This window comes from Limulus polyphemus, unplaced genomic scaffold, assembly GCF_000517525.1.
Source record: "Limulus polyphemus unplaced genomic scaffold, Limulus_polyphemus-2.1.2 Scaffold166, whole genome shotgun sequence".
NCBI classification, from domain to species: Eukaryota; Metazoa; Arthropoda; class Merostomata; order Xiphosura; family Limulidae; genus Limulus; species Limulus polyphemus.
In genome coordinates this window covers 239,997-261,991 of record NW_013665776.1, presented here as the reverse complement: position 1 = coordinate 261,991, position 21,995 = coordinate 239,997, and the positions used below count along the sequence as shown (strand labels likewise).

The window sequence follows — 21,995 nt, the reverse complement described above, 5'->3', positions numbered from 1 at the left end:
GAATGGGTAATGAAGAAAAACTTTAATACAACAGCAAATGTACAACGTTTCGACAAGGTTTTGTCATCATCATTTTGTCGAAACGTTGTACATTTGTTGTTGTATTAAAGTTTTTCTTCATTACCCATTCAAGCCGTCTCCAGCCATTAACAGTAAACTTCAATACATTTACGAAAATATAAGCCATAGAAAGTTAAATTTTGTAGTCAAGCATACCACATGATTTTGTACTTTATTATTTTGTTCCATGATTTCCTCTTTTCAACTTTATTTTTTTCTCTCCTTACTCCTTTTTTTTCCTCCTATTTTTTTAGTATTATTGATATTTCTTTTATCTGCTTTCATTTTACTCGCTGTTTTTGTATTTCGTTGAATTCCTCTTCAGTCTGTGAATATTCATCAAAAGTTCTTTGCCATTTAGTGGAATTGGTGGTCTACTGTCAAGATATCGTGTAATAGTCTGAGTAAGTTATGTTGAAATAATATGTTTTGACGAGTTGTTTTCTTTTTTAGTGTTACAATATCACAACTAAGACATAAGGTTTTCGTTAATCTAAGTAGAACAACTTAACTGAGGTCATACGTACCATAGCAAATGGCGAGAGGTTGTGTTCTTAATGAGGTTAAGACCATCTAGACCTATTCTACAAAAGCTCAACCTACATACAGTACACTGATATTTAACATTCCGCAACAGATCTTATACTATGTTTGTGATTAGGTACGCATAAACTTTTTTTTTCCGAAAAGAAACACACTTCAGTAATTCGAATTAGCTTTGTCCGCCCATGTAATTATGCAAATTACTTGTGGAGCCTTTTAAAATACGTTTTTGTGCTTCGTTTACTAAAACAAAAACAAAAAACATTGTGACTTAAACTTAAGCTACAGCAGAATTCTCATAGACTAGTGTTAGATTTTAATGTGCTAACAAAGATGAGTTTAAAACCCAAAACTAGATTGTTCTTTTCTCTCATTGGCTACCTTAAAATGAGAGGGGGAAAAATGGGAAAACTTGCTTTCATGCATGTATTTTTTTTACAAAAATGTAAACAAATAATTTACGTGAATCTTCATTTGGTATATAGTTACGTTTAGTTAAAGGTGTAAATATGTGTAGTCACAGGAAATTGAAGTTATGTTTAAATATAAAAATGATTTCACACGAGAAATTTTTTGAATAATATTTTTTGAAATAATATGGAAATCTGACAGCAAACAGTGAGAAATATTCGAATTATAAAAACGAGGCATGAATTACACATAACGCAACTGAAGTGAATGTAATTTCCCCAGTCTTCCGGTGTAAGTTTTTATTAACGACACCCATATTGATGTAAACCAAATGTCCTTTGCCCATTGTAAGGTTTTAGCGACAGTGTGAAAAGAGAGCACATTAAATGGAATCCATTTTTGTCGTTTTAAGTTGGTTTTGATAGATCACGAAGTTTAAATTTTATAAACATATTTAAGCTAATTACTTTTTTAATGAACTTGCATCTTATGTAGCCCCTCCCAGAGGCTTAGCGGCATGACTGTGGACTTACAAAGCGAAAATCCGGGTTTCGAAACTCGTGGTGGGCACAGCGCAGATAGCCCTTTACGTAGCTTTGTGCTTAGTTTACAAACAAACATTTTATGTAATGGATATTGTGCTGCCATCTACTGCAAAAATATATCAGTATGTGTGTAGTCGTATGTTATTTGTTTAGATTTTTTTCAATATTTTGATATCTATAATTTTGCTTGATATTTTAATGAAATATTAGGTTTAAAGGTTTATTGCCACACCCAAATGGTTACCAAAATAAACGCCCTCACTTAAGAAATAACAACAGCGAACACAGAAATAAGGACGGTAGTATATAAGCCACGAAAGGAATTGAGCAGTTCGAGTTTAGGATGACACTCCTCATTTAATGAGATTGAATCATATGCAAAGGACCTTAAAATATATAGAAAATCGCTTCCAAAGAGTAGGTATTACAACAATTAAGAAGTATAATGTGTAAAAGTGCAGTCACTTATAACTTCTGTAGTCCTGAACTGTTATTGCATAAATAAGTGCTTCTTTACATCTGTCACAGAGATGCTAATGGCATCAGTTAAAATGTCATATATAATAGATCGTGCTAAGGTATAAGTAACTGAACTTCGTTTTGAAATGACCCTTCATAGCCAGGTGGTTAAGGAGCTCTACTCGCAATCTGACGGTCGCGGGTTCGAATCTCCGTCACACCCTTTCAGCCGTGAGGGTGTTATAATGTGACGGTCAGTCCCAATATTTGTTGGTAAAAGAGTTGGCGGTTTTACACTGCTAAATTAGGGAAGGCTAACGCAGATAGCCCTCGTGTAGCTTTGCGCGAAATTCAAAAACAAACAATACGTTTCGAAAAAAAATAAGTCCGAAAATCTCTAAGTTATAATAACCAGAATTAAGGAGTTATAAATAGAATATAACATCAATCGTATATCTTGAGCAGTAAAAGCAGTTGTTTAAATTTCTACAATGAAATTACTCAAACCAAAATCTGTTCTGAAAGATATTTATTTCTTATACTTGTTGCTACTACTGCCTAGAGTAAGGTTACCTAACATGCATGTAAAAATATTTTTGTTTTTTTTACTAACAGTTGTTTTTTTTTTTGCAGGAAAAGTATTAAATATAATTTAATTTGTTGCTCGTAGAATACTTGCACATTAGTTTATCATATAATTATATGCAGTTAAACGTGGAAAATCTTTAAAACTCTGAATTAAGGATTTTTTTTCCATATAACTTGGTATATTAAATATAAAACTTGTAGTCCTAGTATCGCGAGTCTTTTCTTTGGCCATAAATGTTGTACGAATTAATTGTTTACTAAATTAATATCTAGATTGAGGTAATGTTATCAAATAGGTTGTTCACATGTTTCTGTGATTTCTAGGATCTAAATTCTAGCAATACCTGATAATTTCCCATTGAAACTAATCATCAATATATCTAACTTGGATAAAAGATAATAAAGAATAAAATGACACGTCTGAATAAAGACTTTTTATAGTTTTACTTTGTGCAACTTTTTGTCAGGCAGTAAAGACTGTGTTACAATGAAGTATTTACTGCCTGACAGAGAGCGTCTGCACGAAATGTTGCACAAAATAAAACTATAAAAAGTTGTTATTGAGACGTGTCAATTTATTCGTTACTATACTTTATCCAAGTGTTTTTCTCACGTCTTGCGGAACAACATTTAAACAATATATCTAAACCTATTTGTGTTCTCTAAAAGTATTGTGTGTATAATGTGTTATTGTAACGTAAGAAGTACTATAACGAGTAAATGATGAAGTAACAAAAATCAGTATTTTATATTTATAAACGTCCTAAATAATATCTTATACGTGTAATACTTTTGAATTCTTCCAATTGTATTTACATATATAACTTTTTAATACCAATTCTGATAGTAGTAGAGAAGATACAATTGATAAAGAGATATCCAAAGCAACTTACGTTATTAATAGGTATTAAATAAGCTTTCTTCATTGGTCCTGTTGTAATTTCATGGTTTGCAGGATAATGCTTTATTGCTTGCTTTTTTTACTACGAAGATAATGCTCTATGTTGCAAAGCACGTAAGATCCATGGCTCACTCAGAACCCTGATCTTAACCGTATAAGCATTTTTAGAACCAGCTAAAGGAGTTAATTCGAAAGTTTAGACTCCAAACTTTCACTCACGATTAACGAGCCGAGTTTTTTAAACAACAGCGGAGAAAAATTATTCCGCAAAAAAGTAGCAACCATTCAGCCTTAGGGTTGTTACAGTGTAGTCGTGCACTAGTCGCTAGAGCATTCCTCTATGACTAGGTGACGTGATATCATGGGGTTTTTGTTTCTGTCAACCCTTTAAAACTGCTATAAACGTGTGTAATACAGAAGAACTATCTAATTTCGATTAATTCGTTGTGAAACCGCACCAAAACCCTGACATGTATGATTTCAGGTTAAATCATATAAGGCACTCTTGTGTAAAAAGTGATGTTGTTTTCTCGGAGCACTTCCGCTTCATACTCCCAAATTTTTTTACATTAAATATATTGAGCTCCGCCACAAATTATTATGATTGGATATTTCAATCTTCCCTTTTTTTTTCGCGCGAAGTGTTCTAAGTACACATCCCATACCAAGAGTGTGGCCTAAGGAAATTCTTTAATTTCCGAGCACCTCGGGTCTTCAATCCTAAATCCCTACCAAGACAACGAGGAGTGAAGAAGTGGACATCATATTCCGAACGTGAAATAATTATTGTAAGTTGGTTTCAAAGGGCTTAAATTAATCTAAGTAGTTTCTTTGAATCAACATATGATGAGTCGTGCAATGACCAGACTTAGTAATAAAAAAAAATAGATTTAAAACAGTGATTTTAACCAATGCTTTAAATGAGTACTATTGAAAAAAAACAGGAACTAAGCAGTCTAAACATTTGTTTATAAGTTAATTACAGTTCAGATTGTTTACGACTTAAGTAAGCCATGTTATCAGACATCCTGTCTTGATATTTGTTTTTATCAAATTTTGAATACAATTCGAATCCAATGCTGATTTCAAAACGTTCTTGCATAGTTTAAAACATAAGCTAACTAAACATAGAACATATTGCACTGATAATATAATATATCTTTTCTTTAGAATTAACTATGGAAATACAAGAATTTTATAATAAAATGTTTATTTACCACTTAATTTATGACGCTTTGAAAAGAGAGAAACCACATTGAGAAAGCTTGATTATTAACACAATAACAGGCAGAAAATAATCTTTAAGTATTAAATATTGATATTGAACTCAGAAAAGAAATTGCAATAGGTTAATCCAATTCACTCTAAATGCCTCTAAGGTGGTTTCACGCTCTACAGATTTTTGACCTGTAATCTGTATATGTACAGATTACAAGTAATATTTCTTTGAATAAATTCCTAAGGAGACCTTGTTATGGGAAGTATTTTTGTAACTATGGAAATTTATTCAATAAAGACATATAACTAACTTCTTGTCATTCATTTTAATCTATTTTATATGACAAACTTTTTTTTTGACCCAGACAACTAATTAAAGTCTTCAAACCAAAGTTTTGCGGTTGCGTTTATACCTTCTGTTAAAACGCAAGGTATAACGATACATAGGCCAATACATTAAAGTATTTAAAACGTTTTTCTACAGTTTCATACACTCGTGGCTATACAAGTTTTAATTAAACTTATTCAATAATTTATTTTGCGGAATTTCTTTATTGGATTTTTTTACTGCTGTGTATTTTGTTGATATTCACTTAGAATCATAAAGAGCTCAAATTATCATTAACGATTAAACTTCAAAGGGACCACTTTTTTTCTAGAAGGAATTTCTAATATTTCTGTGGTCTGAATTAACATTTATGAGTTACAATTAACAGATTTATTCTCGAATTGTCTTTGTATTATTTTATTTTTTTCGTAATCGAGTCCAGACGTCATTTTGAAGCCTTTTCTAAAGCTTTCTACTTTATTACATTATTTTTGTTCTGGCCAACAAAAGCATAAGTTTACAACCAAATATAATGCCTCTATTCTGAACTGACCCGATTTCGATCCAGTAAACAGATCACAACAGCGAATCTGTAACTTGATGGAGCAAAGCTGTTATTAGGAGATAACTCTAAAAACCCATTCTTATTGGTTAACGCTAACATAAATGAAAACCTTTAAAATACTTCCGTCACTTCCTTATGAAAAGTGCTTTATAAGCTGTGTGATTGTAGAACATATTATTCCAAATTTTAGGAGTTTCAATAAGTTTCATTAACTTCTGCGTCAGTGCGTTTAATTGTAATTTACACAATAATTGAAAAATATGTTTATCACGTTTTGCCCGAAAGTTTTTCTGACGAACTACTGCAAAATTTTAACTTTAGATATCCAACATCTTACCTCAAATATTTTATTAAAGTTCAAGACATTAGGCACCTGAAGTCAAACCATGTTGATGTTTTTTTATGATGTATACATATCTATTTATCAGATTTTCTTTCTCTCTTTCTCTTTTTTTTTTTTGCAGTTTGTATGGGAGCATTTTCTACCTGTGTAGCCCTGTTTCTCTCGCCTGTGATAGTAGCCATCTGCCGACGTAAAAGTACCAGATTGTTAGCCGTCCTGGGTGGACTAATAACAGCGCTTGGGTGCCTGTTTACGTCATTTGCCTCTCAGTTCCACCAACTTTTTGTTAGTTACGGGATCTTTGTGGGATGTGGTGTTAGTATGACCCGTGATGCAGCAACACTCATGGTTGGTCAGTATTTCAAACGAAAGAGAGAGTTGGTCGAAATCGCCATCTTCTGTGGTACAGGACTAGGAATGACCATTATGCCCGTGTTTCTAAGTGAATGTATAAGGTTGGTATAACCTTCATTAAAGTAAATAATAAAAGGTTTAAAGCAAAGTTCTGGTTGTCCACTTCGAACTGTGTGTAATTGTTTGTTGTACTGTATGTCGCCCCCGATAACATAATTCTCTTCCAGTTCAATATACTGAGAAGATAAAATAATATTAGTGATTAGGTGTTACTGGTTGAATAAAAGTTGTAAGCCTGTGATCGTTACCTTCTTAATATTTTCCCTTTTAACTTCTAGGCAAATGTTTATATTTTGGAACCAACTTCCCGCTGTTAAAGTGATATAGAAACTTATATGTTGAATGAAGAATTAATAAAATATCCATTTTTTCCTAATAATGGCTTCAAAATGTATTTTGAAAAATCGTATTCCTAATCAAATATTTTTGTGTATTGAAACAAAATCACACAAAGTATAACATATTTTTTCATCTGATAATCTTCAGTTTTTTATCAAACATATTTACTTTTATTTGTTTAACGTTAACTCAAAACTATACAATAGGCTGTCTGTGCTGTGCCCACTACAGGTATCGAAACCCGATTTTTAGCGTTATAAACCCGAAGACTTACTGTTGAACCATTTACAATGCCCCCCCTCCCAGTGGCACAGCGGTATGTCTGCGGAGTTACAACGCTAGAATCCGGGTTTCGATACCCGTGGTGGGCAGAGCACAGATAGCCCATTGTGTAGCTTTGTGCTTAATTACAAACAAACAAACATTTACAATGTAACTAAATTGTGAGAGGAGAATTTATTAGCATGCAGAAAGAATAAATGATATTATGCAAATAAAAAAATGTGAAAAAATTTACGTGACATTTAACCAAGTTTACTTGGCAAATTTATGTTTTTTCCTAACTGAACTCTGTTGGTAATGTCTTTTTTTATTTTATGTCTGATGTCGACGTTAGATTTAACTCTTATACCTAAAGTACGTTTTATTAGGTTGATTTATCTTTCCGCCCCGTGGTGACTCAACGGTAGGCTTCAGGACGTATTACACTAACATTCGAGGTTCTACACCTGCGGTGAGGACAACGCATTGTGCAGTTTTGTGCTCAAGCAAAGCAAACAAACTTTTTTTTTTTTTTTACAAATCGCAGTTTTTAGCTACGTGAAACAAAGTTAAAGACAGTCAGATTTCGCATAGAAATCTCGGCTAGGGAAAAGTAATATTTGAACGTGTTTTAAAAGGATCATGCTAAACATGTAGTGAAACTTTTCAGTTTCTTTGTAGGTATCTTTAAAACTTGTGACAGTATTGTGTTAAAAATACTGTAGTCTCAACAAGTGTAGTTAAATCAACCTCTCTGTATTCCGTTATGATATCAACAATGATCAATATACTTATAACGTTAACACAACATACACTATCAATTCGAATAATATTTTATATATATAAGGATTATATACTGATATTGTGTTCACTGTGAAATATATGTACTCAAAAAACATATATTATAATTTATATTCGCATGTAACTTGATTTTATCTTCAAATTTTGCACTTCGATGGCACAGCTAAGATTCGGATTTTGATACCCGCGCTAGACAAAGCACAGATAGCCCATTGTGTGCCTTTGTGTTTAACTGCAAACAAATAAAACCTACATATTTTGTGAAAAGTGGATATTATTTTCACGGATCTGTAAATTGTATTTAAATTTGCCAATGTGATGAACATTTTGCCATGATAGAATGCGACGATTTTAATACGTTGAATTTATTCATAGATGGCAGCAGTACTGTTGTTAATTACAATTTCTAAATCATTGAGTGTAAACTTCTCTTACCTTAGAAGTTTACTCATTTTGCTTCACACAGTAAGCGCAAATTTTCGAAATCCTTTATTATTGCTGCCATGATACATTTATCTTTACTTCAGGAAGTAATGGTGTAGCATACTTTAAAATTTCGATAGTTTTAGGCAACATCAGAGTAGTTATTAAGGACTGAAATACGTTTCAGAAAATTAAAATATATTCATATCGGTGCTAAAGAAGGTGATAAAGTATAATGTGTTTAATTCTTTTTTAATCGTCTAAAACAGAAGCGTATAAAACTCACAGAAACTAGAAAAGTGTTGAGTGCAAGTCAAACCTAACTTTAGTTAATTCTTAGTTCCTGTTTTACTTTTAGAACAGCAGGGTGGAGGCTTGGCTTGCAGGCAGTCACAGGGGTCGTCTTTATTACGTTTATTTTGGGAGTCTTCTATCGCCCAGCGTCCTTGTACCACCCACAAAGAAGAGCAATTCTCCATCTGAAGGGTTTACAGAAGCGATCAAAGGCAAAAGATAAGCAAGCGACTGTTGAGAAACCGCCTTTCTTCGACTTTGGGGTTCTTAAATCAAGGACGGTACAGATCCTTCTTCTAGGAACTGGGTTGGCAGCCTTTGGAGCTCACACACCAGTTATATTACTAGTGAGTTTATAGTAGTCAGTTAACTTATGTAGCATATATATGTTATAAAGAACGCCAATAATAGATCAAACCTGACTCGATGTGATTAGAAGGCCAGTACTAAATTTACTGCTTACCCATCGTTACGACGAGCCAAACTGGTCTTCAGTTGGCCTAGCTTGGAAATCACAAGTTAGCCAAGTAAAACATTGAACATTTTCACTGTTATTTCATGGTGCTGTTTATTCGTCCACGTGTTGTCAGTGATTATAATTCATCTTACAGAGAGTTAAACCCAAAGTTGTGTGGCATTTCAGTTAAACATGTATATTTTTCAGCATCCAATTACTCTTACGTGATTGTTAGTGTTATAGGATTAGTAATGGTGTAGCGTCACAGTGAATTCCTTTAATCCTAATTTATAAATTACAAGTTCTTTAAATAAACATATAATTCATTTTACAGAGAGTTAAACCCAAAGTTATGTGGTATTTCTTGTTATATATGTATATTTTTCAGCATCCAATTACTTTTAGGTAATTGTTAGTGTTATACTTGTAGGGTTAGTAATGGCGTAGCGTCACAATCAATTCCTTTAATCCTAATTCATAACTTACAAGTTCTTTAAATAAACGTAGATGTATTTAAATTGTATTTCATTAGTTTTAAGATCAAATCGATAATTGATCAAAATGTATTTTTAAGTTTTGATAGGATATAAAAAAGTATCACGACACCAACAGGTTGACCTACAGCTAGTTTACTGAAGGAAGCCTCGCGAAGAGCTGTAACGTAAAAGTTTATTGATCTATTGGAATGATATTTAGAATTGTAATTTGTACAGACTGAGAGAAAACTTTACTCCCTGTTGAGTACAGCCATTTCCGAAGATAAATGTTCATACAGGGAGTTTTTTTTACAATACCGAACCAAAGGATACAACGTTTTGATACAAAACCGAACCAAAGGATACAACGTTTTGAAAGACAGAGTCTTCAGGGTTCTCTACAGAGAACAGTGATGGACTCCAAAACGACACCATAAACAGTGAAATATCAAAAGTCATTCTTCTTCTTTCTCTTTGCTGGGATTTAAGTCTTTAAAGATCTGGGAGGGTCAGGTTCGTTGACCTCTTCCTCCCTCTCGTACCATGTTGTATGATTTCTGTAGAATGTATGTGTAGATACAACATGAGGGTCATGTAAACCACACTTACTCCGACCCCTTTCAGGACATTGTCCATGTAGGTATCGACTGTTACATTCGTCTGTTGTTTACACCTTTGCTTATGTTCGATATTACATAGTCCTGTACTTCACGAACAGTTCAGTATGTAACACACACATTTCACCAGTTGTAATCCTAATTGGAGAACATTTTACATAAATACCCTTTTAAATGTTTTCAGCTTAGTTTGAACTAATGTAAGTTGTTCAGTCTAGCATTCTAAAATATATGTTAACTGGCGAGAGGTGCTTAGGTCTATTTCCATCATGTATGTAGTAGCGATCAAGTTCACACAGTAGGTCGTTTTTATGCCAATTTTTTTATAAAATAATTTAGAGAATTATGTAAGAGACTATCAGCGATAGTTTGCATGTTTGTGTGATTGTGCATGAATTTCGATGATTTGCTTCGTGGAACTTTATAGGCTGTTGTAAGTAATGAGTTTTGTATTGTTTGTAATTTATATATCTGTTTAGGCGCTATGTTTATTCATGCTGGGCATGCATATTCTAGGACTGAGCATATGTATGTTTTTTATATTTTGATTATATTATCTAGTGTGGTTCCATGTTTTTTTTCCAGTTAGACTTCTTGCATAATTTGTTCGTTTCCGAATTAATATGTTATTAATATGTTTAACCCACGTTAATTTAAATTTGTAGGTTAGGCCTAGAAATTTTGCTGAATTTGTTGTCACTGTCCCGCTCATGTATATTTTTGGTGGGTTATTTTTATGTCCTGTTAGGTTTGAAAATACTACTAGTTGATTTTTAGGGACATTTATGTTTCTTCAATATTTTTGACAGTATTCTTCTATATTGTTTAGTTGTGGCTGAAGATTTTTCCAGCCCGCAAAATCGTCTGCAAATTGTGATGAAAATACTATGTTTGGGTCTTTCAGAGACATATTGCTTACATGCATGATGAATACAATGAGACTAACTACCCCCTTCTTGGGGACGCCTGCCTCTGGAGTAAAGGACTCCGAGTAGGTTCCCCTAACATTTATTTTACATTTATTATTTTCCAAAGAGTTAGATAACCAGCGAATAATTCCACGCAGAAGGCCCATTTCAACCATACAGATCCTAAAACCATCGTTCCAGACAGTGTCGAATACTTTCTCGACATCGAGAAAACATGCCACAGTACATTGGTGTTTTGAAACGTCAATTATGGTTTCTGTTAATCTGACCAAGAGGTCAGTTGTCTGTCTACATTTTCGAAATCCACCTTGGATTTCCGGGAATTTTGAGGTTGCTTCCAGACAATTTGAGAGCCTGTTTCCAATTATTTTTTCTAGACTTTTCCCTACACAGCTAGGCAGACTGATCGGGCGCTAGTTGTTTAGTTATTTGCTGGTTTTCCTTCTCTATGGAACATTAGTACAATCGCTTGCTTCCAAGAAACCGAGATATATCCAAAGTTTAGAGATAGGTTAAATAGTGCTGTTAGGTGTTCATACAATTCATGAATGCCGTTTTTGAGAAGGACGACCTTTTGGTACCCCTAGGCCCATTCGGAAATGCCGCCTCCCCATTCCATGGACAGGACGTATTGGCAACCAAGAGTTATAAAATATTTTAGGGCAGTGGTGTCGAGAACAGCAGTCTATTAGGTCTATTAAGAGTTGAAGGGAGGCAACTCTTATTTTTAACAACTACTTATTAGCGTTGTGTTCGCTACATATTTTGTTAGAAAACAAAAGAAACAACAACAACAAAGCAGATGCCAACGGAATTTTGTCCTAAGTCCAGGCCTAACGACACCTATGCGAAATACGTGCCTTTGATTTCATCTAATATATTCTTTAAGCCCTACGTTCACATATCAGAGGGTTTGTAGAAAGTTTATCAAGATGTATTGTCTAAGATTAACCTCACTATCCCTTACAATCGTTTGTTATAATGGAAACTGAAGTGTAGAGCAAAAGTGCATAATTATGGCCATCAGAGAGGGCGCAATTAACAATGGGCGTATTAGTTTCCAGGGTTTCTTTTTTTTTTGTAGAATTTCGCTCAAAGCTACACAAGTTGTTAGCTGTCTCTAAGTTTGAAGCGATAGCTTAGAGAAAATGCAGCTAATCAACTCCAACCATTAGCAGACCGAATATTGGGATTTAAACGGCACTTTTATAACGCACCCATAGCCCCAGAATGCTGAGGGCGTTTATTTATCTGTGGTAACCGGATGCGAACCACAAAACCATAGCTACACAAACCTAAACCTTAACCACTGGCCAAGTGCAGCCAGTTTCAAGGGAATTTAGAAAGCTGAAATATTGCCATATAAAGTATAATTACCCTTTGATATAATATGATTCCATTAGAAGTGGCATTATCACATTATAAGAAACGGAAAATATTTCAGCAAATAAAATAATAATGCAATATGCTGTTTTAAAAATTGCTGAATTGTAACCTGAGCTAGATGTTTATAAAAAATAAGTGGTTTAACACAAAAGTAATAAATACAGTTCGTAAATAGTTGGTTAAAGAATGACGTAGTATTATTATTATTGATTTTCTCGCACTTGAAATTGTTAACTATGGGAATACAATTTGAGCAGTATAAATGTGTATGTATACATTATTTACTTATATTCCATCTATAAATTTACTTCTGTAAGTTTATTTATTTTATTTGTTAAAAGATAAAATATTAGTAAATTTGTATAACACTTATTGTATCTGTTGCTAGGTTCAGTGTACGGTTATGTCATTTCAAACAAAACCATCGTTCATATGTTCTACTAGTGAACAAAGTCGTAATAGCATCAATTGTCACACATCTGTAGTGTCATTGGTACATTTTTTAGCATTGTTGATGGTTTATGTATGTACATATGTATGTATACGTATATATGAAAGGGCAATAAGCATCTTTAGTACTGAAACTTTAGGTTCATTCGTTATACTTAGAACACCAAAATAGCTATAATGATATAAGATATACCAGAGTCGCCATTAAAACTGGATGAAATAAGTAACATAAAATCCTTCAACTTCAACTAATCGTTGTACAAAACTCTTCTTGCAGGTTTATCAAGGAGAAAAAGAAGGCTTAGACTATCAGTCCCTGTTGCTACTTCAAGTCTTTCTGGGCCTTGCTTTTGCACTTGGGAGCGGGGCTTTCGGATTTATAATTGTAAAGAATAGTGTTCAATGCATGATTGCCCGCCAGTATCTCTGCCAAGCTGCTTTGTTCATGATCAGCGCCTCTCTTCTTGCCTTCACAGCTTTGAAAGAATACCAAGGATTCGTGCTTTTTGTGTGGATTTACGGACTCTTCTACGGAGGCTATAGTTACTCATTAAAGATGTATACTCTTGAGAAAGTGCGAGCCCGCAACTTTGCAAGAGCGTGGGGTTTTGTCCAATGGATACAGGCCATTCCATTTGCAGTGGGGATTCCCGTTACAGGTAAGAACAATCCCGTTTTATGTTCGGTATTAATAAAAATGCGCCACTCTAACACATTGAAATTACATTTTTTTTAGGATGAAGATTCTCTGCTGGTTTTCATCCATTTTGTAATTATAGTAGCTAAAGTCAAGATTTGTAATTTTTTTTCATAAAAATTAAATATGAACGTATTTGTTGGATTGAGATGAAAATCAGGAATATCTGCCAAGCCAGAGCTTTCACTTGCTGGTGTTTATATAGAAGCGTAAGTTAAAGATTCCGAAGTGTTTTCTGTAGTATTCTTGTCTAACTATAAGTCAAGACCTGAATGTCAAGATTTTTTGTTTGACAGTGATTTTTGTTTATGAGGCAATTAGATGACTAAAATTTAGTGTTTGGCATTTTTAACCTGAATGACAGCTTATGAGACACGTGGGCTAGGCCTAGCATGACCTGGCAGTAAGAGTTGTCGACTCGCAATGTGCGAATCGCAGGGTCGAAACCCGTCACCGAACATGTTTATTCTTTCAACCGACGATCAATCTCACTATTAGTTGGTAAAGAGTAACCCAAGAGTTTGCAGTGGGTGATGATGACTAACTGCTTTCACTTTAGTCTATCACCTCAAACGTAGGAACGGCTAGTTCAGATATCCTCAAATAGCTCGAAAAATACAAGAACTAAACAGCCAGTCCAATCAAGAGATCACACTGTTCAGGTATCGCCACACCTAATTTAGGTACTGCTGATCGGAAGGAGGGCAATCGGTGAGAAGCACTCGCTGTCTACGTGGTTACTTTTAATCTAATAGTGGGCCGGGTGTGGCGAAAAGGTTAGCTCTGAGCTATGGATCCAGGGATCCATTCATTGCATTTCGTTGCCGCACAAACACAGATAGTGTTCTGCACATGGGGCCATGATGCGTTATAAAAGTGATAGTTAAATCCTACTATTCCATTAGAGTAGCTCAAGAGTTGGCGGTGGGTGCTGTTAACTAGCTGCCTTTCCTCTAGTCTGTTGTTTCAAAATTAGGGATAGCTAGCGCAGATAGCAATTTTATAGCTTTGTACCGAATATCTGAAACACACAAATAAGCCATCTTTTCCCAATTTTTACCAGTCACCATCATTATAGACCAGTTGACTAATGGATCTTATCGTTTTTACGTGCGCTTAGTCTTGAATAAAACGTAGTGTAATTATTTAACATTAGTTTGCATATACTTCAAAGAGTTTTGAATATAATGAATAAACTTCAAATGTCTTATTTTATTTGAAGAGAATATAATTGTAAATGACTCATCATATGTTTTTATAATATGTGCGTTTGTATTTCTTTACACCGAAACAACAACAACAACTGTAAACACTCCAATTGACACCAGAAATTATAAGTTGCTTTATGATGTACCACATGTAGAATACGCATTTGCGTTTACAGAAAGTGAAAATGAAAAAAGTCATTTTAATATCTTTTAAAAAGATTCGCATTTCTCTATGTTAAGATGTTAAATGATTTCTGAAGAAAAGAACTCAAAGGAAAAACAAAAAAAAACAAAAGAATGGAAGTACAACTTTTTAAAGTAAAGACATGGTAAAGTCAAAAGCTTCTGTAACATGATGTAATTATTTTTTTATGTTAAGAGCTCTAACTTTTTTTAAATTTCGCTTATTTCATTCCTATGCAGGGTATATCAACGAACAGTATGGTGGAAAAATAGGATTTTACTTCTCTTCTGCGTTTGCTTTTGTTGGCAGCGTTACGCTATTTCTCATAGACATTCATAAGCGAAACGTCGAGAAGCGGAAGATGAGTGTGTTTAGCGAGGGTAGACGATGTTCGGACGCCTGCCTCAGTACCAGGACGTTTAGTCGACAATCCTCCTTTCAGGATTCGGCGTTTGGACGCAATCCACCTCTCTCTCGGCTTCAGCAGCGTAGTCTGACGTTCAGCAACTACACGGATTTGCGACGGCAAGAACTGACGTGCATATCGGAGGAGGTGGCAATGGAGAATTTTCTGGAAGACTTAGTAGACGATTGTATCACTTCCTGTAATAAAGAAGAAAAATATTTGATGCTGAGCGAATACGAACAAAATCTGAACAAAACACAAGAGGATCTGGAAGACGAGGAGAAAGCTGAAGGATTAAGAAAAATGTCTGTGATTAATTCTCCATCGCTAGAGACATGTCCCAGCTGTTTAAAGTACGTTCATAAGCCAATAGATGGCAGAACAGATCAAACATCCATCACTGATTCATCACCTCGGCCAAATAGGCAGAATCTACAAAAGGCTGTGTGTAATGTGGACATTATTGAAGAGGTTACGACTTCACTATGATCAAAAGATATATATTACAGAAAAAAAACAAAAATAAAAGGTAGTTAAGAAAAAAAAAGCCAATCACACGTAAAATCTTATACAACGTATTTGTACCAGGTTGACTAATGTATTGAAATTCATTTACAATAACGAAGTAGAATTAAGTTAAAGTGTAGAAACTACCCAAGAATCAAAAAGTGGTCCAAGTAAATGTTTCTATATTTTCAACGCTAAATCTAGACCTTTGTCATTTACTGCTAAGGTTTTACGTAACTTAGCTATACGAGTCTAAAAATATTTAGATTATGTATTATTTGTTGTCTTTCACATTTGTTTTGCGGGAAAATAGTTCACTTTAAAAAGAATAAATCCAAAAATTTTTTTTCTTCTGAGTAATTGACAATAATTAAAATTATCAAACACTTTCAAAAGGCCAGTTTTATATATTACACCCCTCATCAGGATTGATGTGAAGATGAAAAGAAAAAAAAAAAACGTTTGTCCGAATAATTCTAGTTAAGAAGCAAGTTTCTTTGATAGTTATGTCCATCAATGTATGCGTCACTAGAAGTTACTTGTAATGTTTGAAACCATTTTAAATAATATGCTTTCCGACTTACAAACTTGTTATGAGCAGCAAATCAACCATCGAGGCCAGAGTTCAAACACTTTAATTAACCCATAATGATACATTCTATATAACTTATTCACGGGTGTTGAAGCACTAAGGGTGCAGTGTCTACATTATTTTTTGCTTATCTTAACTGTATATTCTTATTTCATATGTCCTTATTTTTTGAATAATTCCTATTTATAACCGCTTTCCTATTCACATTTTAAAGTCTTGCTTTTCTATAAGCAAATGTGTCTTGCTTTTAGTCATTAATAAACCTGCAACTTCAGGGAAGAAAAATAATTTTTCTAAAAATTATAAAAAACAACTTTTTTTCTTTTTATGACTAACCATCGTAGATCGGCTATTCATGTGTTTAATACTATATTTACTCATTCCTAAAATACAATATATTACATGTAGTAGTTCATCGGGTAAATGGGGCTTAATCCATTCGTAGTTGCGGGTAGCAACAAATCAAACCCCTAGCGGGAAAGAACCCCCACAAAATTATTACAAAACTTTGAGACATAGTTCCAGATATTGTCTTCAGTACTTACAGGATAATGCAGGTATTTAATGTTTCTAAGTTACAAGAATCACAATTCTTCGCTTAAAAATTCCTTTTAAAATCGTAAAGGATTTTATTGACGTTTGTACTTGTAGTTATATTTTATGTCAAAGCTATTAAGTCTACCTGCGCTGTCCCTAATTTTGAAAAACTGAACAGAAGAAAGGCAGCCAGTGAGTAGCACCCTACCACCCACGCAAGGAGTTGCCTGCCACTCTTATAACGCAACCATATCTTAACATGCAGGGAATATTTTGTAGTATCGCACGGATAGAAACCGCTCCCCGGTGGGATAGTGGTAAGTCTTCAACATGACAATGCAAAATTCAGGGGTTCGATTCCCCTCGGTAGATACAGCAGATAACCCCGTGTGGCTTTGCTATAAGAAAACACAAACACCGATAGAAACCCAACTCCTTAACTCAGAAATCCAGAGAACTACCAAAGGGCCATCCCAAGTACCAACTTTTCATACATAATATACACGTTATACCTGTTTAGTGTCCACTCTAACTTATTGTTCGTATTCGAGCAGCATCGCGTGTTTCGTTCAGTTATCCTTTTCTTCTTCTTCATTTCTTCAGGCTTGAAGTTGTACAAAATATTTAAAAGCAAAATACTTTACTAAACAAGTAGGAAAAACCATTAAAAACTTTATACACTAAACAACACGAAAACTATCTCATTGTTTTTCCTTGTAAAAATGTCCCCTGGTAAGTCAGCAATAAGTTTACGGACTTGCAACGCTAAAATCCCGCGTTCGATTCCCCCTCGGCGGACAGAGTGCAGACAGTCCTTTGTTGAAACAAAAAAACACACTTGTCATAATAAAATGTTTGATATTTATTTATACTTTTTTCTCGGCTAAATCCCATAAAAAATGGCGAAGAAAGACTATTCGAAAATATTATGTCTAATTAAGCGTCCCCCAGTGACACAGCGGTATGTCTGCGGACTTACAACGCTAGAAACCGGGTTTCGATACCCGTATTGGGCTGATCACAGATAGCCTATTGTGTAGCCTTGTGCTTAACTTCAAAGAAATATTTTTCTAATTAAGTAGAGGTTACATCATTTATTGTAAAACTGGGGCTGTGGGTGCGTTATAAGAATAACGGTGAAATACCACTGTTCGGTCTGAGAATAGATGGCGGTGTGTGGTGTTGACTAGTTGCCTTCCTTCTAGCCTATCGCTTCAAAATTAGGGATGACTAAGCACTATGCTCGCGGGAGCGATGATTGATTCTATGCTGTAGGCCTAAAACAATGCTTTAGCTCGGCTATTTCTATACAACATATAAAAAACGTTTTATTCGTTGTGTTTTTGGTGAAAAATATCTTTGTGTATAACAACATAATTTTCCAATATATATCGTACAAATTTAGGCGTTTGACCGCTTTCTTCTACTACATCCCACCAGAGAAAATTGCATACAAATCACGGCAGTGTGTAAATAATTCCACGTAGCTATACAGTTACTATGTTCTTTGTTTAACAACAATGATTGTTACGTCATTAACTGATTAATTTGCAAATAGTATTATCTTTAGAAAAGATATTCGTATCACAAATGATTTATGAAACTAATATACACAGATAATAATATTTTAAAGGTTAAATCTATGTGATAATTTAATGTTTTCGTATCTGTTAAATAAAAGCGTTACAGTTATCTGGAATAGCTGAATGTTTTTTTTTAAGTTTTTGCTTATGTATATATTTCAGACTTGTTACTTAATCTATTATACCGTGTCTAAAGACACAGCTTTAACAGTGTGTAATAACAGCTATTAATTATTATACACAAAAGCTCTGTAAAACTGTAAACTATATTCTGTATTAATAAACTCACATCTGATTTTTAAGATAACTTACGTTTTGATATCAATATGTCTACTATTTAGATGGTTTGTTATATCTACAAAAAAGTATTTTTAAAGCGACTTACTATTCTATTTTGTAACCTTTTATAATTAAGAAGACAAAACTCTACACATGCAATTAAACTTTTAATGTTGTTTTCACAAATACTAGGGATTTAATTACGTTATCGGTCTTGTCAAACCAAAATTATGATTTTACGCTAACTTTGCATGAAACAAATGTTGAAAGAAAACTAAAACCAAATTTACCATTTCCTAGTGAGAAAGCATCTGACCTGGGGAGAATAAATTCCGTTGTAGGCGTACACACGTGTCTACATTAAGGAAAGGTCAGTGAGGTCCTTCTCTCGAAATTTTTCACTTTGAGCTTGGTTCTGTTAAACCTCATATGACCGACTTGGAGAGAATCAGTTTCACTCTGGATGTACGCACGCGTCTCCATTAAAAAAAGGCCAGTCAATGAGGTCCTTCTCTCGAAATTTTTCACTATGAGCTTGGTTCTGTTAAACCTCATATGACCGACTTGGAGAGAATCAGTTTCACTCTGGATGTACACACGCGTCTCCATTAAGGAAAGGCCAGTTAATGAAGTCCCTCTTTCGAAACTTTCCTTTTTGAGTTTGGTTCTGTTAACCTTCGAATGACCGACTTGGGGAGCATCAGTACGACTGCAGTCTGGAAAGTTTTATGATCGGACATCTTGCCTTTAATGTTATGTTTTGATGACATCTTGATACGCTCACATATTCCCTTTTCAAAGCTATTTCTTCCACATTCTTAGGGAAATCCCGATAGTAAACACTTTCCAGATTATGCCCTCCTGTCAGCCATACCTTTCAAACAGTACGAGTATTGAAGTGAATACGGGCATACATTAAATAAAAGCTAGACAGTGAAGCTCTCATTTGAAACGTTCACCCTATTTAGTTAACCTAGAAATAACTAACTGTTTTTATACCGTTAACCACTATTGGGATTACACAACGCGTCATATCCAACAATTCTATGTTTTTATTTGTTTAACATTCAGAGTAAAGAACTGAAAAATCCCTTATTTGCTATATGAAATACACAGGGGACCCCAGTAGCACTTGGTAAAAATACGTACAATACATTGATGGTATTTTTGTTTAGATATTTGTGTGTGTATTTATATATTATGTAGGACTAGATCTTTACTCCCCCCCTCCAAAAAAAAAGAAAAAGAAAAAGGAGAAACAGAGCAACAACAACATAAACCAACAAGCAAGTTTGTACATAAATAGTCCAGATAAAGGTGCCTAAAAGCCAATAGGATCAATATTGACCCAATCATTAATTTAAGACAGACAAAACTGTGTTACAAGGGCCATGGCAATCTACTCCGTTTTCTGTTAATTTGACCAATGATTATGAATCTCTTGAACATCCAAATCCTATTTATTTCCTCTTAGGTCTGTCGGACTCGTCACTTGAACTTTAAATAATGAAAACTACGAATATAGTGTGTTCTAGCGCATTTCACAGTCTTGGCCAAAATGTTCGTATATTTTATAATTAGTAAGATCATTATTATTAAGGTGGAATATAAATACATGTATCGCTAACAAACTGAAAAATGTTGTATTAAACATCTACATATGTAATTTGTATAATGAGACAGGTTATATGAACATCATGAACGATTTATTTGAACAGCAAACAATTTGATTAGACACCAGGAGAAAGATGTGTAATTCATCTATCCAAAGAAATTTACCTAAACATATATAATGGCAAAATATAATATCAAATTATTATAACTAGCGTTTGTAACCTTATATCAGTTCATATTAAACATTCAGTACTTGGTTGGTCCTCCTCGAACTTTAATAACTTGCTGTTGATTAGGTTATTGATGAAATCCACCATGGTTTCAACCCAGTTTGTCACTAGAAGGCGCTGCAACTCAGCTACAGTAGCCGGTTTAGGGTCGTAGTTAGCAACTTTCTGGCTAAGTTCTGCCCAACAGTTCACAATGAGATTACAATATGGAGACTTTGCTGGCCATGGCAATCTTGTAACGTCCTTCTGGTCGAGATAATCCTATACAATATTTACACTGTTGGCTGTAGCATTGTCATCCTGGAACACAAAGTTATTGCCAAACCTTGCTCTAGCATGTGGCAAAAATATAGTCTCCATGTGATGCCTGTAGGAGGCGCCATTGCCGTTTCTTTGGAGGATATGATGAGCTGTTTTTTCCACCATGATGAATAGCTGCCCAAACATGTACTGCACCGCCACCTGTGGGAAAGACAGCCTTCCCTCATCTGTTCTCCAGGCAAACGACGAACCCGAATCCTACCGTAAGCCTTAACAAGTCGGTAACAGGACTCATCTGAAAAGATGACATGTCGCCAGTGTCCTAAGTGTAAGTTCACGTGCTGTCTTGGCCAAATAACACGGTGATGGCGGTGAATTCTGTTTAATATCGGTTTGCAGATAGCCTTTCTTCCAAAATAACCTTGTTTGGTCAGTCTCCTATTTACTGTTCTTTTGGATATCTTGGAATGAATGTGTTCATTCCATTTTTGTCGTAAGGTGTTCAAGGCTTCTTTCGATCTTGACGTGTTAACCTGATCAAAACACTAACATCTCGGGCATTAGCTTTTTGGCGTCTACAAGTCGACTTTCCTGGAACAACGTTTCCTATAGTCCGATGACGTTTCAGGATTCTGGATACAATACAATGGGGGTACCCTACTGTTCTGGCAATGTCCGTTTGCTTCATACCGTAACTTTTTTTACGTGACGAGGCATGACTCTACACCAAGTACGGAGAAATTGTTTTAACAAAGCGTTGATCTGTTTTGAAAAATATTATGCCAAAATCCCACCCTTTTATACAAAACAGGTGTGTAGGTGTGTTTTAACGAACAAATGCTCAAAACAATTTATACAGACCAGAATAACAACTCGTATATTTATGTCCGACCATATGCTACCTTCTATGTTACTATCCGGGCATTGACTCAAACATTACTCCACGAATATAGACAATATAGAACCGTATGCAAACATTCTGACCAAGACTGTGTATGGGCGAATAATAAAGTTATATCTTAGAACAATATATGTCCAAAAACGTAAGTATAGATAGGTCATTGCGTGACAAGTTTGAACAGTAATACG

The 21,995-nt window shown here is 34.5% G+C and overlaps 1 protein-coding gene across 1 annotated transcript in view; it reads left to right on the top strand.

Moving 5' to 3' along the window:
• LOC106477480 (monocarboxylate transporter 12-B-like) overlaps positions 1-16,055 on the top strand; it is a 72,435-nt gene extending 56,380 nt beyond the window's left edge. Inside the window, exons 2-5 of the mRNA XM_013938041.2 lie at positions 6,083-6,416; positions 8,558-8,840; positions 13,086-13,467; positions 15,137-16,055. Of these exons, the coding sequence (XP_013793495.1) occupies positions 6,083-6,416; positions 8,558-8,840; positions 13,086-13,467; positions 15,137-15,792 (1,655 nt within the window). The 3' untranslated portion in view covers positions 15,793-16,055. The remainder of the gene's footprint in view (positions 1-6,082; positions 6,417-8,557; positions 8,841-13,085; positions 13,468-15,136) is intronic.
• The last annotated feature ends 5,940 nt before the right edge of the window (positions 16,056-21,995 follow it).